General features: G+C 46.9%; 1 protein-coding gene across 1 annotated transcript; it reads left to right on the plus strand.

Annotated features, from left to right (window-relative positions):
* The first annotated feature begins 1,090 nt into the window (after positions 1–1,090).
* On the plus strand, positions 1,091–1,792 carry LOC142574838 (solute carrier family 22 member 16-like). The gene has a single exon (XM_075683842.1). The coding sequence runs from the start codon at positions 1,091–1,093 to the stop codon at positions 1,790–1,792; it is 702 nt and encodes a 233-aa protein (XP_075539957.1).
* The last annotated feature ends 15,218 nt before the right edge of the window (positions 1,793–17,010 follow it).

Consider the following 17,010-nt stretch of genomic DNA (forward strand, 5'->3'; position numbering starts at 1 on the left):
AAGCAACATTCGTCGCAGCAGCAGGCGTCGCGCTAGAACTGTGCATGCGAAATGAACCTGCGTCACCGCGCCGTGGTGCTGCACGACCAGCGGCACAGCCACTGTGCAGCGACTTTCAAGGAAACAGGCCTATCACAAATAGCTTCGAAAACTTATCACACTCAAAAGCCGTTCATATTGCTACAGAGCAGTATTCCTGATGTCCAAAGACGTCAAAGGTCCGCGGTGTGCAGACGATGACGACGATTAGCGGTTAGCGTGCGCTGTTGCCTTTTTGCCAATAGCGTATAGATGTGTGAACCTACTTGCATGTAGAGTCGCGTCTGCGTCTTCCTGAGTAACAATATAGTGAACCGGCACGCTACACACATGCGCAGGTTCTATGGAAGCGCCAAATGAGCTTTCGGCCACGTTGAGCCACCAGGCTTATTGAAAAATTATCGTCGCATGACTGTTAGGGCGATGTTTGACAAAGATGTTGAGCTACTCAAGTCATGAATAGCCACCGACTTTCGTCGGTCGATTAGCAATATTGTCTTCAGCTTCTATCGTGCGTATTGTATCTCTCCAAATGTATTCCTCTTGCTGTTTTCCCTCTAATAATATAATAATGCATTTAGGCTACCGCGTAGTTCTTAGATGCTTTCAGTTAAGGAATAGGATTGAAAGTAGTTGCTGTAACGCTATACGGTTGCTACCAAGCCGAACTTCAAGGTTTCTATTCTGAATTAGAAACTGCTGATACGTATATATTAGGGCGTACGCGGAGTAGTCACAATTAATTTAAATCTGCCGGCACCCTTACTCCAGCAAAATAAGAAGTGCAGATTTCCTTTGTCCCTAGGCTCTGTCGCGTCTTCGTGAACTGCCCCTGCTTGGTGCGAATTTAACCGACCGTAGGAAGATGCGGCCACCTCGAGTAACGATGCAATCAGTGAGCAATTCTCGTATGCAAGTTGATTCGCGTATGTAGACAGATTTTCAACGAGTTAAACTGACGTATCCTGAAACCACGATCGGCATGTATCTAATGCAGATCGCATTGGAAGAGGAGCGCCGCGTAGTTAACTGTGATAATTGGGATTACGACATGGGGAGCACCGAGGACAGCATCGTCAGCAACTGCGACCTGGTGTGCGGGCGCCGCTGGCTCTACCAGTGCTCCTCGCTTGTGTATATGATTGGTGCGATGCCCTTTGCCCCATTAGCCGGCGTGCTCTCGGACAGGTGGGGCCGCAAACCGGTCATCATGGCCACAGTGAGCGCCCTGCTGCTGGCCACCCTTTACACGGCCATGGCTGACACCTTGGTTCTCTTCCTGCTCGCCCGATTCTTCGAGTGCGCCGCCTGCAGATCGTCCACGCTCATACTCTTCACGCTGCTCTATGAAGTGACCGGGGATGAGCGGCGAGCCGCGTACAGCGTGTGGGCCACCGGACTGGCGGCCATCTTGTGCCCACCTTTCCTGGCACTAGTTGCACTGTTCGAGCCACGCTGGATGCTGTCCCAGGTTATCATCGTGGTCCCAACGGTGGCTCTGGCCGCCTGTTGCCTGCTTCTGGATGAATCGCCCAGCGAGCTCCTGGCCACCTGCGGGCTGCGCGATGCCGAGCGCGTGCTCCTGGCGGCAGCCAAGTGCAACGGCCAGGGTGAAGGCACGGCGAGGGCCACGTTCACCGCCCTCAAACAACAGATCAAGAGACGCCAGCAAGTGAGCGAGTCCACCATGGGCGATGTTCCCAAAGAAAGCGTTAGCTGTGGCACCGTGGTGCCGCAGGCTGGTTCACCCTGACCTTCGGCTACTACGCGATCGAGCTGCGGTCACTCGCGCCCAGGACAGCGTGGGTCCAGGCGGCGCACCTTCTGCTACAGTTGGGCTTCTATGTGCGTGCCGCCCAGACCGTGGTCGGGTGGAGCTGCCGCGGGACGCTCACCATGTTCCTCCATCTGCTTTGCCTGTGCACGCCCGTGCACGTGGTGGCGGTTTTCCACCAGAACGCCATGCTGGTGTCGTTGTGCGGCGTCCTGGTAGCATGCGGGTGCGCTGCCGCAATGAGCGTCACCTACGGCTACACGACCGAGGTATTTCCGACCGCGCTTCGCGCCACCGGCCTCTGCGTGTCGTATTCCTTCGACAGGCTCGGTGCCCTGCTCGCGGTGGCCTCGTCGGCGGCGAGTAGTCATCGAGTCGTGCTCGCCGTCGACGCTGCTGCGGCGGCGATGATGTTCGTGTGCCTTGCCGCGGTGCGGTCGCTGCCCGAAGTGTTCCTGAAGCAAAGGCGGCAGCACCGTCTCCTTGAGGGGCCAAGGAAAACCGAGGAGTGGAGGGATGCTCGCAAGGCATCCTTGTCGCAAAATGCGGGGACCGGAAAGAAGTCGCGCCCACGGTCTGCCAGTGGTGTGACCGAATGACCTGCGCCGAGTCTTAATGTTCTTGCGAATGCACGTGATATCGATTACACCAAAGCGATTTGAGACAGACCTGCCTGATAATGATTAGGGCAAACATTCTGTTGTGTAACAATATTGAAGGCTTTATTTCACCAAGGGAAGACTTGGTGAAATTACTCTTCGTTTTTAGTGCTAGCGAAACTGAACAGCTGTGTTTAGTTTTGATTTCATTGCGACTTGAAGTTTGTCGTGTGACACGTGCGTTGAGTTTCCTATACACTACACCAGAAGGGCGCCCGACAAACTCTAGATGTGAGGAACACATTTTATTGATGGCCCACCATTTTCTTAAAGAATAAGCTTAGTTCTGTCCAATTACGAATGTGCTTGAGCGCCTGCTTAGGGCGCTCCTGCTCTATATTCTCCTGCTCTATAATATGTCTCGGAACTGTGCATATTTTTTTCAATTTTGTGCTTGGTAAATGTTGCCACACGAATTGACTGCTTTACTCTCAGGTAGGCGACTACATTTTTTTACAGATATTTGCAACGCAGTTCTGAAGTGGTATAAGCATTGGGTTTATAGAAAGCTGAATATATCCTCATCTACTGCGCATCCTTAAAAAGCTTTGAATCCGTTTAAGGAATGCGCTCCAAATGATTGCAGTATTGTTTTTGCTATACGCGTATGCTCAGCGGAAGTATGTAGCAGTGAAGCATCGAAAACTACAATTGGTTCTACAACATTGCATGATTACGAAAGACCGTACGTAAATTTCTGTTCATAACCGGAAAATATGTCTACACGCAAGTGATTAAATAGAAAGATTTATGCCTGTAAAGAGGCCCAACGAATCGTCCCCATCTACCTCGTGTTTCTTCCTTAAATCAGACCATAGTATTCTAATAGCAACACAGATTCTACGGGAATGTGGATACCGATCGTCGTCACTTCCCTCCGAAACCGAGCTCAGCCTGCCCCCATCTGTCATCTGAACGAATAAGGTGAAATCCACTGAGAGTTAACCGTACCTGACCGTTTACGTCGAAAAGGCAATGATCAGGGCAACCAGCGAGGCTCTGTACTGAGGAGCTTGATCACTTACTAACCTGTGTTAGCTTTCGAATCTAAACTTGTATCGATGCTCAAGAAATTGAGGAAACCATTGTTACTTGGTTATTGGACATGCGCATCCCGTCCTAATGTGCACGCATCCCGCCTTAATGATGTCTAAAAACGCCCTTCAAACTGCAGTACAAAAGGCTATATGCAAACAAATTGTTGCATGTATGATGCTTCCGAGAATTGCGTCTGCGAAACGTCTTCCTTTCACTCCGACACCACTTCGCCAATTACTTCTTCAAGCGGGTTGCCCTTTCCCTGAGGGCGACCCGCTCAGGCCGTACCTACTCTGCCGCTAGCTAGGACAGTGCGGAGGGTGGTGGCAACCCGTCAGTGCTTTGCGTGCTTTCTACAAATATTCGCAGTCTTATCGCGAAAAGAGACAATCTAAGCGCCTTAATTAATGATACAGATGCTGATATAATATTGCAGACTGAAACTTTGCTATCTGACAAAATTTCAACCCGTGAACTTTTTCAGTGCGAGAAAAGATTCACCGTATATCCTCGTGACCGCGCTGAGAGAACGGGTGGCGGTGTCCTCATTGGCGTGAATGAATGCTTTGGATGCACTCTTTTGAACATTTCGTGTAATTTAGAAATAGTGTGGTGTTGTATAACCATTGCTTTTAGAAAGATGGTTTTTGGAAATTGTTACCGCCCGCCTAACTCCAACAGCTCTTTTTGCGAGGCAATTCATGATTGCCTAAGCCAGATTTCAGCCAGATTTCCCGGTATACCAGTTTTTCTTCTAGGTGATTTTAATTTCACATTAGTCCAATAGTCTCATTTATGTCCGCTTGCAGAACCTGCTTCCGCCGAAACTAGTAGCTTCCTAGCCACATGCTCGCATTTCTACTTATCGCAACTAGTCCGCCTTCCTACACGTGCTACTTCTACGACATCACCCTTAATAGATTTGATACTAACGTCATCACCTGAAATTGTATCAACAATAACTCACCTGCCACGGCTCAGTCATCACGACGTGATACATTTTTCTATCTCTGTACAAACTGCTAAAAGGAACAAGCGCTTTAAACTTATCAGAGATTATAATAAAGCTAACTTTGACGCTATCAACACCAATCCTTCTTCCTTCCTCGACAGTTTTTATATATCTCACACCGACGCATCAGTCGAAGAATTGTGGGCACCATTTTAAGGTAAAGCAATGCATCTAATAAACCAATATATTCCCTTAAGAAAGGTTTATCAATCATCTAACGCACCGTGGTACACCAGACACCTTAACCGAGTATCTAACAAGAAAGGCAGACTCTTCCGTGCTGCAAAACAATCGTCAACTACTGACAAGTGCTCCGCTTAGGCCGTCGCAGCAAACGTCTACTGCAATTCTTTTAAAGAAACTAAATTTATTTTCTATAACACCACGCTTCCATCGTTACTCAGAACGAATCCGAGACGCTTTTGAAACGTCGTGAAAAGCCGCGATAGTGAAGGTATAACTCTTACTAATGAATTAGGTGAGAGAATCCCAAGCCGTTATTGTGCGTCTACACTTAACATCGCTTTCACCCATTCATGCTGCCCCACTCACTCTGGCAGCTCTACGCCATTCATAGCACCTAGTTTCTTTCCAATGGAACCGATTTTGCTCGGCTCATATGGTATCTGCTCTATTATTAACAATCTAAAAAGATCCTCTTCGTGCGGTATTGATAGCATTACCTCCAAAGTCTTGCAGGGTACTACCGAATATAGTTTCATTATATTGAACTTGATTTTTACAAAATATCTGAACAATACCTTCTTGCCCAGAGACTGGAAAAAAGGAAAGGTGATTCCCCTTCACAAGTCCGGCGACACCCATAACCCATACAACTACAGACCTATTTCCTTGACATCAGTACCATGTAAAATATTTGAATACATAATTTTGTCTCATCTTGTCAACTTTTTGGAATCAAACCGGTTTTTTCATAACAGTCAACATGGGCTCCGTAAGTCCTTCTCATGCAAAACGTTTTGTAGTGATCTCCATACTTTTCTAGACGCTGGCTTTATAGTAGACTGTATATTTTTAGATTTTGCAAAAGCCTTCGACAGAGTTAACCACCACTTACTCCTACTAAAACTCGGCCAGCTAAGCATTGATCCCCTGGTCTTCAACTGGATTCGAGAGTTTCTTTCTAACCGTACACAATATGTAAGCATTAATGATAATGATTCTCCTGAAGTTCCGGTTGCTTCACTGGTACCTCAAGGCTCTGTTTTAGCACCCTAACATTTCTTAATTTATATCAATGATCTTCCTAACCAAATTGCAACTTCCATTTGTCTATTTGCTGACGACTGTGTTACATACCGCAAGATTGAGAGCCCTAACGATACTTTAGCACTCCAGGATGATCTGAATAACACTGCAGCATGGCGCAAGCTTTGGTTACTGGAACTAAACACTTCCAAATACAAAACAATGAAAATTTCACGTAACCAGTCAGCTTGCCCCGCCCACATACTTAACCATGCTCCGCTTGACCCGATACTTTTTTACAAATATTTCGGTGTGCATATTGCTAACAATCTTTCATGGAAAAGACACATCGAATACATCACATCGAAAGCTAACCGCATGCTTGGCTATCCTCAGACGTAACTTTTCTTTAGCTCACCCGAAACTAAAACAACTCTACGTCACTTATGTCAGACCTAACCTCGAATACGCATGCTCAATATGGGACCCTGGGCATGCTACACTAATAAACGTCCTTGAAAGTCTCCAAAATCGATCGGTCCGTTTCATTCTTAACAATTATCACCGTACTTCTAGCGTTACTAACATGAAACTTGCTCTTTGCATTCTCCTTCTCTCTTCCCGAAGAAAACTATCTCGTCTCTCCCTCTTTCATTAAATCTACTATCGTAACCACAAGCTCAAGTCCCGGTACATTACACCAGCGTCTTATGTCTCCGCACGTATCAATCATCGCTTCAAAGTTCATGTACCTGCGCAGCACACAGTTGCCTACACATACTCGTTCTTGCCGAGAACATGTCTTGAGTGGCACCACCTGCCTGCGTCACTAGTCGCTATCACAGGTACAGACCGTTTTCACAGAGCACCATCACACGAATTATAAGCCTACTTGAAAACTGCGTCACCACCAGGTTGTCACCTATTGCTATCGTTTTCTTTCATTGCTATTATTCCATGTTCTTGCTTTCCTATTCTTGTTACTTGATTTTGAAGTGTTTATTTTTGCTATGTTTCTTTTGTGGTCATTTACCTGATGTTCCTGTATTTCCTTTGCGGTATGACTGTTCCTCATTTCTCCTTGTATTTATTTTATATCTACTGACATACTAAAGCCCTTCCCTATATAATGCTTCTTGTAAGCCCTGAAGGTAATAATAAATAAATAAATAAATAAATAAATAAATAAATAAATAAATAAATGTCCTCATCGCCATCTTTGACCACACTTTTGTCCTCTTTGTTCCTGCTCCTGTACAGATCGCAGGGATGAATGTCATATCCTAGGTGCACCTCTCTGCCTTTCTTATAATAAGGTCTCTCTCTCTCTCTCTCTCTCTCTCTCTCTCTCTCTATCTCTATCTCTATCTCTCTCTCTCTCTGGCGTCTGGCCTCCCGTATTGCACTAAACTGTGAAGAGGTTAAGCATTCGCCACCGACATCTTCTCTAATTATCGTTAATAAAAGCAAATAGTATAGATGGCTTCGCTTCCGGCGATTCCCTTAGTGCGGGGCTCTTTAAGATTCTTTGTCCTCTATCCTCCTCCTCTTGTGCAGAGATCAGGCCAGCGCGTAATAGACTGGGCCGACGTCTCTCTTTCAGATAATTTGTTCTCTTTTCGTATCTCCTTATCGGTGCCTGTCAGCTCGGTTCCTGTCAACGCATGTCACCCGCAGTGCTGTGAAACACATTGTTGTTGATTTGGGTAATTTGTGATTCACCCTCGTTTCACTTTATAAGGCAAGAGGTGAGGTAGAGATGACGATGATGATGCCGGTGCGATGGCCATTTTCACAGAGCATGTCAATTACTCCTCCCGTTAACACTGCCAGGCGCTGCTCCCTCATCGCGTCTCACAGATGTTCGTTGGCCCTCGCTGACACATCGCTGACAGGTTTCCCCTGAAGAGCTCTGACCTGGACTCACTCATTTGCACGTAATTTCTCCCTCCCTCTCTTATTACCGATTCTAGTTTACGCACGTTAAAATTCTCAAAGAGGCAACTAAACGCCGTTAGTTCTGGTCTCCGGAAGCTGCGTTCGGAGCTGCCCTCCGCCCTCCTGTTCTGGCCTCGCCCTTCGCTCTGTCCTCGACTTCCGCTGCCCGCACTACGAGTGGTAGCCTTTTCGTCATCATCGATTACGTCAGTGCCATTGATTTCCGGCGTGGCAATTTTTGCTTCCTGATCGGTTCCCACTTCGGAGCCAGGGTCGTTCGTGGTGCTCGCATCGAAGCGCTCAGCTTCATTTCGACGTAGGCTAGCCTATCTCCCACCAAATTCCTCTGGTTCTGCTCGCTCTTGAGTTCCTTTTCTAGCTTTCCGACTAGCTTTACGAGCTTATCATTCTCCTGCTCTAGTTGGTCTATAGTTGCGACCCAGGCGCACACATCCTAATGATAAAATACGCGACCTGCCCTAACATACCGACTCAAACCACGTATCTTCTTACGGGTAGTGACGCTCGCACTTTGTATGTTGGTGATGATGTTTATTGGCATCCTTTTGAAACGGGGCAGCCGATTCCATTCATTCCCTTCGTGCCGCAACCAATTCCACATATGGATGGAAACAACTTTATTCTGAGTCCGGCAAATTTGATGACCCGGGCTCAGGTCTCCCATGAGGGGACTTCGAGGCCTTGCCTCGTCGCCGCCTCTCGGGCTTGCTGGACATACAGATAGATCCTGCGGGAGCTTCGTCTTTGCATAAGGAGATTCGCGGCTCCTCAACTCTCGCTCACCAGAACGGAGGTGGTGTTAATCTGACAGCTCCACTCAAACACACGTCTGTGCTCCGTAATCCTACGCAATTATTACCCGTACATTTATCCACCGCCACAATGCTCGCACTGCGATCGCGCGAGAGATTCACTCCACACTATGTGGCGCTACGCGCACAAATGCAATTTCAAAATTATAATACTAGATAACAGATACATGTTTTAGTGGGAGGCCAGCCTCATTAACGCGGATCCGACTTGCCAGAAAGACTCGCGGACCGTGCGGTAATAGCAATACCTGGCCTACGAAAGCCCCGAACTAGATGGACCGACCATCTTGACTCATCAATAAGAATCACTGCACCAATACAGTTTTTCTCTCTCTCTGTCACACAAAGGCTTCTTGAGTTAGGCAGGTTATACTAGATTTATCGCCACCTAGAATTTTGCGTATCTAATCCCGGTCTTTCGTATTAAAAAGCTCTACCAATATACCATGAGCGTAGCCAGGGGCGGGGGCTTATGGGACTTGAGCCCCCCCCCCCCCCCCCCCTAACTTTCTGAAATTTTTTCGTGCTGTCATGCACCACCGACCAAATCAACCCCCGGCGCTGGAATTCATTCTAGATGTTGTCTAGAATGTCCTTCTCATGCTCGAAAAGACACTGCAGCGCGAAAACATCGAAATCGGGCTGGATTTCACGGCAACGCCCATATACCGGGAGTCGCATAACGCCAGGAGCCCCATCTGAGCACACAGTTTCCAAAGGCGTTTTGATGGTAAGCGGGCTCGTAGGCCGCGGAATCTACGGAGCGCATGGATTTTAATTCGGACATTTTACGGGTATAAAGTTCTCATAAACTTTTCATGCGAAAGGTGCATTGACATTTCCAAAGTCCTGTCTTAGATTTTCAATTGCGGAACTTTGTGGGTTTAAGGTTGTTAAAGCCTCTGACGCCAAAGGTGCATTGACCTTACCGAAGTAGTACATGGGACCTTACGACGAGAGAAGCCAAATCAACACACTATTAGACAAGTTGACAAAGCACGCAGCAAGGTCCAATGAGACAAAGCGTTGTTGTGGTTTATTTTTGCCGTCATGTCACAGAAAATATTATCAACATTTTTTTTAACCTGTACCAAAGCAAGCGTGTCAAGACACTAAAGCCAGCAGAGGTAGCTACATTCTTATTTATTTTTCTACTTTTACATTTATTCGCGAGGACACTTGAGCCTCTCCCATTTTTTTGTGTTCTCGTTACCCACGGGCAGCGGGAGCCCGCAACAGCGCATGCGTTTTTATCGTGCTGTCCCGACCATCGTGCGGTTCATTTCGATGCGCGTTCGTTTTTCTCTGACCGGGTGGATTTTCAGCGGGCAATGTTTTCGACGCTTTCTGGCTAGCAGGCGAGAAAGAGAAACAATGTTTGGTAGCTCGCCGTCATCACTGCGGGTAGGGTTGAAAGATTTGTCGATTTCTCGCCAAATTGGCTACATTTAGAAGCTCCTGGCGATCGAAAATCGTGTTTAGGGACTTGGATACTTTATGGCTCCTTTCGGAGGTGGTAATTGGCATAGGTAGTGGCTGAATCGCACTCTCCCGACGGCCCCTTCGAAGCGTCAGATCTTCAAGGCCATGCTTGTGCATCTTACAAGCTGCGGAAGCAAATTCAGGAGCTGAAAATATATCATAGCCACCACATGTGCGGTGAGCCTCCTCCGCTCGTCACCCTGGGCTCCCCAGGTCTTGCCCGAGATGCATCATTGCAATGCTCATTGGCTGAAATTAATGTCTCGGGCAATCCGGGACTGTCATTGACGTTTAATTGAGCAGGCCCAAGAAGCTCCCTCTGAGTAACCGGAATTAAGCAATCTTATAGGCAATGTTTTTGCATCCTTCGAAGGGCGGAAGCAAGAGATGGTGCCCTAGTATCACACCAGTGACGGTTACCTCTATGGAGAATCTCGAAGACCATACTTCTCGCGTCAGAAGCGCCTGCAACAACCAAAAACACGCCATGGCAGCCATGACACCGCAGGTGCCAATGTCTATCTGACTATGCGACTGCGTACCAGGGAACAGAAAAAGTATGTGACGTCATAAAGTTCGCACGGGGAACGTTAGTTCGCACGGGGAAGTGGTATAGCGTTAATATAACCATCTGTGCAAGGACCGCGCTCAGGAAGTTTATTCTACTGCAACTGGCGATACCTGTTCGGCTGTGAGAAAGCACCGCAAGTGTACAGTGGAAATTATCAAAGAACATCAGTTCGTCAGACATTATGTTAAGTTACGATACAATATTACGTAATAACTACTGTGTTGTACTGTTATTTTTGTTTGTCATCAGCTCAGCAGGAAATTACAGATATATCTATCCTGTTCTTTATTTTCGCGTTAGAAATGGGCAAATGTTCGTTTGTCGCACCGTGGCTAGATTTTTGGCTACCAATTAAAGCATTTGCCGCAGTTGGCGACTTTTTTGGCTACTTTTCGGACTTTCTCGGCTTCTTTTTTTCCCGAAGACTTGGTAACCCTGCTACGTGGACTCGACGGATTGCAACGCGTTCAGTAAAGCGCAACCTCTCTGGAGAACTTTGTCTGGCCGGTGTAGGATACCGAGCAGTATGGGTATGGTTCTTTGTGGACCAAGCATCTCACGTTTTCTTTCGGTATACTTTCGACAGCCACATTAGGTCCCTGAAATAGACATTCGATTGTGGCCAGCATGGTTTCCTTCGCGTTTTTTCATTTCCGTGACCACGCCCCACAAAAGAAGAAAAGACAGTGTTGCTTTTGTTAAGTTCGATTTTGTTACTACTTCTTCTTTTGCGGAAAGTAATGGGCGATGGGACGCTTCAGTTGCTAGATACTCCTATTATATTATTGCGGCAGCAATTACATGGACACTCCAGGCACATTACTGCCATCGCCCTCATGTCCCGTATAAAGTCCAAGGGCGATAACACTGTGACCACGCGCCGCCTGTTGTATGTGTATGTGAAAGCGTAGGTGGGTGGTGGCGGCATGGGTGGTCCGACGATGGTGGCTCAATATTGTGCGCTCAAGAGAGAAAGGCTGGGAGGATGCGCGCCGCCTCCTGTCGCGCGCAATAGAACAGGGGGAGTAGAGGGAAGAGGGTCTGTGACCTCGGAATCTGTTGTTGCGCAACATGTTCATTTGACTCGTCTGCCGCATTATATACAGTGACTTTTACTTAGATGCGTAGATATATTGGAGACTTATACGTCCATTTAAATATCTTGTTGCGAGGTTTTGTATATACGTGCAGTGAAGTCTGTTTCCTGTGACAGTTTTCGCACTTTATCAAGCTGTATCTTCGCATTTGTATATTCCATTTATCTTGGCATTTCTAATGTATGAGTGCGAGTCAAATGAAAGTGAGCCAACCAACCCGGAGAAATAACGGTTGTTTTTGTTATCTGCGAAGCATGCGCGTAGCACACAGGCATCTGTCATTTACAAGTGACATGCAGGTGTGAGAATAAATGTTCTTTAATGGTCTCATACACTGTGTTGAGGCTGGTTGCGCAACATAATGGACACTCTAAATGTTGAACAGCATGGTGTCGTGAGGTTTTCGACAGCTAAAGGTGTTTCCCAAAAAGGAAATGGTCTGCGCATGCCTGCCGTGTACGTTGAACATTGCATTTTATGCGACACTGTGAAGCGTTGGAGCAAACGGTTCAAAAAAGGACGTGAAAGTTGCAAAGACAATCCAAGACCGGGTCCCCAAAGCCACCATTCAATCACCCCCAACACAATTGCAAAGGCTGATGAGCTGATAAGTGCAGAGCGGAGGATAACCATCGATGAATTGGTAGGGTGTGTGAATATCAGTCACGGTTCGGAAAGCACCATAATCCCTGAAGATCTCGGTTATCGGCTCTTGTGTGCGCAGTGGATGCTCAAGATCTTGAACCACCGCCAGAAGACGGAGAGAGGGTCGGCGCTGTCTTGACTCATCTAATCCGGTAGCAGAATGAGGGGGTCGACTTTTTGTCTGCAGTTGTGACCGGTGACGAATCATGGTGCCGATACTACGAGCCTGAAACCCGATGGCGAAGCTTACAGTGGAAACATGCACCAGCCCCGAAGGAAGCAAAGGCCATAATTCATGCCGGAAACGTGTTGTTGACTTTTTTTTCATTGTCTGGGACCATTATTGATCGATTTTACTAAACCTGCAGAGGCTATCAATCGTTTCTGATATATTGAAAAGGCGGATCGGCTGCGTGCCGCTATCAAGAACAGTGGAAAATTGACGATTGGCGTCATCTTGGCGTCAAACTGGATTGGCGCCAAAATGGCAAAGTTCAAGTTCGAAACGCTGCAGCATCCGCGATACTGTCCAGACCTGTTGCCTTGCGACTTCCACATTTTGGGGCAATTGAAAAAACGGCTCAAGGGAACCAGATTCGTGTCGGACGATGACGTGAAGGAGTCAGTTACTAACTTTTTGAACCACTAACCCAATGAGTTTTATGAAACGGGAAGCGCGCGACTTCTTAGTCAGTGGGACAAATGTGTAAATTCTCATGGAGCCTACTTTTAAATAAGGTGCTCCGTTTCTTACATATTCGCACTGGCTCACTTTCATTTGACTCGCCCTCGGGTATTTTGCAGAACGGCTTTTTATATGCGCTCTATGTTGCGACTATAACATTCGTGTAATTACAATACACGACGAATGACAGCATTGGCGACAATACATTTGAACAAAGGACAGCGTCATTAACATTTTTCTCTAGCCGTTGCATATGTACAAAATGGTAAACAAGGTTCTTCAATGACAAAGTTTCGTTAAAATATTTGTCCAAAACTTGTTCATTTCGTGGCCTTTACATTTTTCAAAGCAGCGGCATGCACTGATATACAAACTGATATAGTTCTAAAGTTCGCGTTATGTTTTTTTTTTTACTTACTGAATAGAGAGAAACATGGAAGCATTGATATCAGTTATATCGTGAAAATTTTTTGACACATACGAGTATAATTCTTTTATGAGAAAATACATATTTTACTTGTCTTGACATTGCGTAGCGTTCAAGAATTCATTTGCAGCATCTTTGGCAATGGCAATGCAGTTATTATTCATGTATTGGATGCTTCGACAAATTCTGTAAGGAGGAGGCCAAGCTGGAAGGTTATCCCGCCTTAACGAAATTTCTGGCTACGCCACTGCATCATACTCTACCATTACTTACGCTTGCAATGACTCCAGTTCTATCAATCTCTAGCGCGCTGTTCTTCCACTGATGATTCAATCGTCTTTTACTTTACTACTCACACTTTTTCTTCAATTACAACGCTTCCTGAAGGTGGACACTCCCTATGGGTGCCGCTGCCTTAAAGGGACACAAAAGGCACATAATAAGTCGACGTGGACTGTTTGAATACCATTGCAGAGACCTCGTAACGCTTGTTTCGTGCCAAGAAATTTGTTATCTTACGAGAAAGTTGCATCTGAAGGGTCCGAATGCCTTTTTCGAAATTCAAATCTCCCACAACCCAACCGGGGGATCGGTGATGTTGCATATTCCTTCCCCGCCATTTGCCGCTGTCGGTGAACGGCGCCTCACAGACTTCGGCTCCGTGTCATGATTCGCCGCTGCAGCGGGTTTTTCGTCAAGTGGCGTAGACCGTTCGTGCTCCCCGTGACATCACGTGCAAGTTGAATTCTCTGCCACTTGCCGTTTGTGCGAGTTTCGCGAGCCAGCGAAACCAGCAGAGCACTACGCGATAACGAAACTGAAGAAACGCGAAAGCGTGGTCGGCGCAGAGTCGGGCGAAAACGAAACTTTAGGGCCACCCGCGTCCTGCCAAAGGTAATTTCAATGATTCTTTTTTTTTCTAAAGATGAAATAGAACTGGATAAGCAGTATTTTTTCGTCTGGTAATACAATACAATGATGTTTTTTGTAACGAGTGGTTGAGTACCAATAACAGAATAACAGGAGTGCTTTCGTCATCGGACAAGTGTTCGAATGTCCCGGGAGAGTCTCTAATCATGTCCTGCATTTGCATGTTTTTCAATTATTAGGCCCCTGTTCGCGATGATACTGACGCCATACAGATTCTCAAGCAGCAATCTATCCCTTATGCTTGACTTGATATTTGCGCTTAGTGTCCCTTTGAATCTTGGGAATCCACTGCAATGTGCCGAGTCATTTCCCGTCTTATTTTCTTTTCTTTCTTTTTTGGCGGCACACACATGAGTCACTCTGTGAGGCATATTTGATCCGGTATGTTATTGTGCTCACGCAGTCAGCTTGAGCCTGAAATAACAGCTCTTTGCATTATCAAACATATTTGTTCTCCTGATTTTTTTTCCTTGGGTATGTGTAAATCTTCGTGCGCTTTTTTGTTTCAACCACTTGCACCCAATTTGGCGTCTCCTATTATCTCACTTTCTTTTTGGCGAATCCTGGTTGTTTATTTACCCTTTCAATTAACCTGTCCTTGAATGCCAATTTCCTTGACCTTCCCCTTCATTCCGTGTCCACGCTTTCGGGTTGCAACTATTTGTGCACTTTAGCCGGCCATTTTTTTTCATTGATGTTCCTTAGTCTACCTTCAAAAATAATATTCCTAAACGCTTCTCTGACTTCAAACGAAGCCCAACCGATCCCTCCTGGCACTGCATCGTTTGTGAAATTACCATGGGTGCCATGTAAAACGCACAATAGCACTACTCCTACCAACCGGTATCCTATACTAAGAAGGTTTCGTATTAAAACAACCCTATTTGTAGAAAAAAAATTAATACAGGTGAGATTTTGCGTTATCTCCCGGTGCATAACAAAGAAGGAAACAGGAACAGAAAGCGTGAAGAAAACTGGATTGCTTGTTTAACCTGATTCTTATGCAAACTGAGTGTGTGAAAAATCGAGTGAAAGGTTATCGCTGTCACGCGTTGCTCGGGCTGCGCTGAGAAGGCACGTCGAGTGTCCCCTTCCACGTCACTCGATAGCAGTATGAGGCTCCACAGTGTATGCGCGTATAAGCTTGTTATGCACATGCTTGTTTGTTTGTGTGTTTGTGCGTGTTTCTTTGTGCGTCCGTGTGCGCGTTTTGTACGTGCTTGCGTTCATGCGTTTGTGTGCGTTCCTGTTCTTGCATGCGCGTGCATGTAGGTGCGGGATTACTTGATCCATTGCGCGGGTGTATTTGTGTGTGTTTGCGTGCGCGCCTTTTTATGTGATAAAGCGTGGCTGCGTATGTGTGTGCGCACGTGTTTGTTCGGGCGTGTTTGGCTGCATATGTGCGTTCGCAGTTGTTTGTGTGCGCTTGTCTGTGTATTTGTCCATGCCTGTGTGCGTGCTTGTGCCTGCGTGTGTGTGTTTGCGAGGAGCGGGTGTGTATTGCTTGCACGCATGTGCGTGTGTGTATGTTCCAGCGCGTCAATTACAATTTGATACAATCGCTAGGCTTTCACAGCTACGTTTACATTCAACAAATTTCACCAAAATCGGCGCAGACGTTGCCGACAAGAACAATTTATCGGTTCGCATGTACAGTAACTTCTCACTATAACGAAGCTGAACGGGATGCCGAAATTAGTGACATCCATTACACAGTTTTATCCATTATTGCTCTTTACTGCAATATGTCCTAATGGAATGCGCAACTTCCAACATGCATGGAAGGCGACATAACGGTCCACGAAACGCCTGTACGACCCCGCAGGCAATGACATTTTAATGAAAGAGCAAATGAAACTTCGGCATTCCAAACACACGGCCTGCCTCTAATGCCGGTGCCTTCTGTTCCAATGTGATGGACGTTCGTTTCCGCTTTCCACTTGGCTGGTCGTGAAACCGGCGAAACGGTGATGCGGTAGAAGAAAACAGCTAGCAAACAGCGAAGCGAACGTCCTGGTCGGGCAACCCGTGGCACACAACACGATGCGCGCACTTAACCTCTCTGTCTTTTTAAAGCGAAAGGTTTACTGGCCGCGAATTCGCGATTTCGCCGTGGAGGTGCTCCGAGGAGGCAAATGACGTCACAACGCGCAACCTCGCCACGGATATTTCCCTTTCTCTCGCTCCCTAGCCACTACTGCGGATGCGCCACTAGTAGCACCGAGCCACAGGTGTTTCGCCGGTGCGCAGCGCCTCGCCTTTCCGCACCCGCCGTGTGGTATGACGTCACATCGCGCTCCTCGTCGTTACGCTCGCCTCCGCTCGCTTCGGCAGCTGCGTCGCATGCCTTATAACATGTCGGATGATTGAAAAGGAGAGCTCGCGTGCGCCGCAACCACAGTTGAGCTGGCAGTATGGATGGCGACAATTCTGATAAGCAGGAGGAGGCCTGGAATCGACATCGGAAAGAAAGGAAGAGGAAGCGAATTGCCCAGGAAACAGAAGAACAAAGCGCCGAACGGCTGGCTAAACGCCGCAACATAGCTAGACAACCAGACTAACCTGGACTCGCAATCAAAATTAACCAAGGCTAACCATGCTATGCCTTAGCTTTCGCTACGTGCATACTGGCATATCCGAGCTAAACCACTGCCAATTTTTTTTAGGGTCT

The sequence above is a fragment of the Dermacentor variabilis genome, chromosome 3 (genome assembly GCF_050947875.1).
Source record: "Dermacentor variabilis isolate Ectoservices chromosome 3, ASM5094787v1, whole genome shotgun sequence".
Taxonomy (NCBI): domain Eukaryota; kingdom Metazoa; phylum Arthropoda; class Arachnida; order Ixodida; family Ixodidae; genus Dermacentor; species Dermacentor variabilis.

What these genes read in the sequence shown, in the direction of transcription:
- LOC142574838 (XM_075683842.1), top strand. Translation starts at nt 1,091, where the DNA reads ATGGGGAGCACCGAGGACAGCATCGTCAGCAACTGCGACCTGGTGTGC.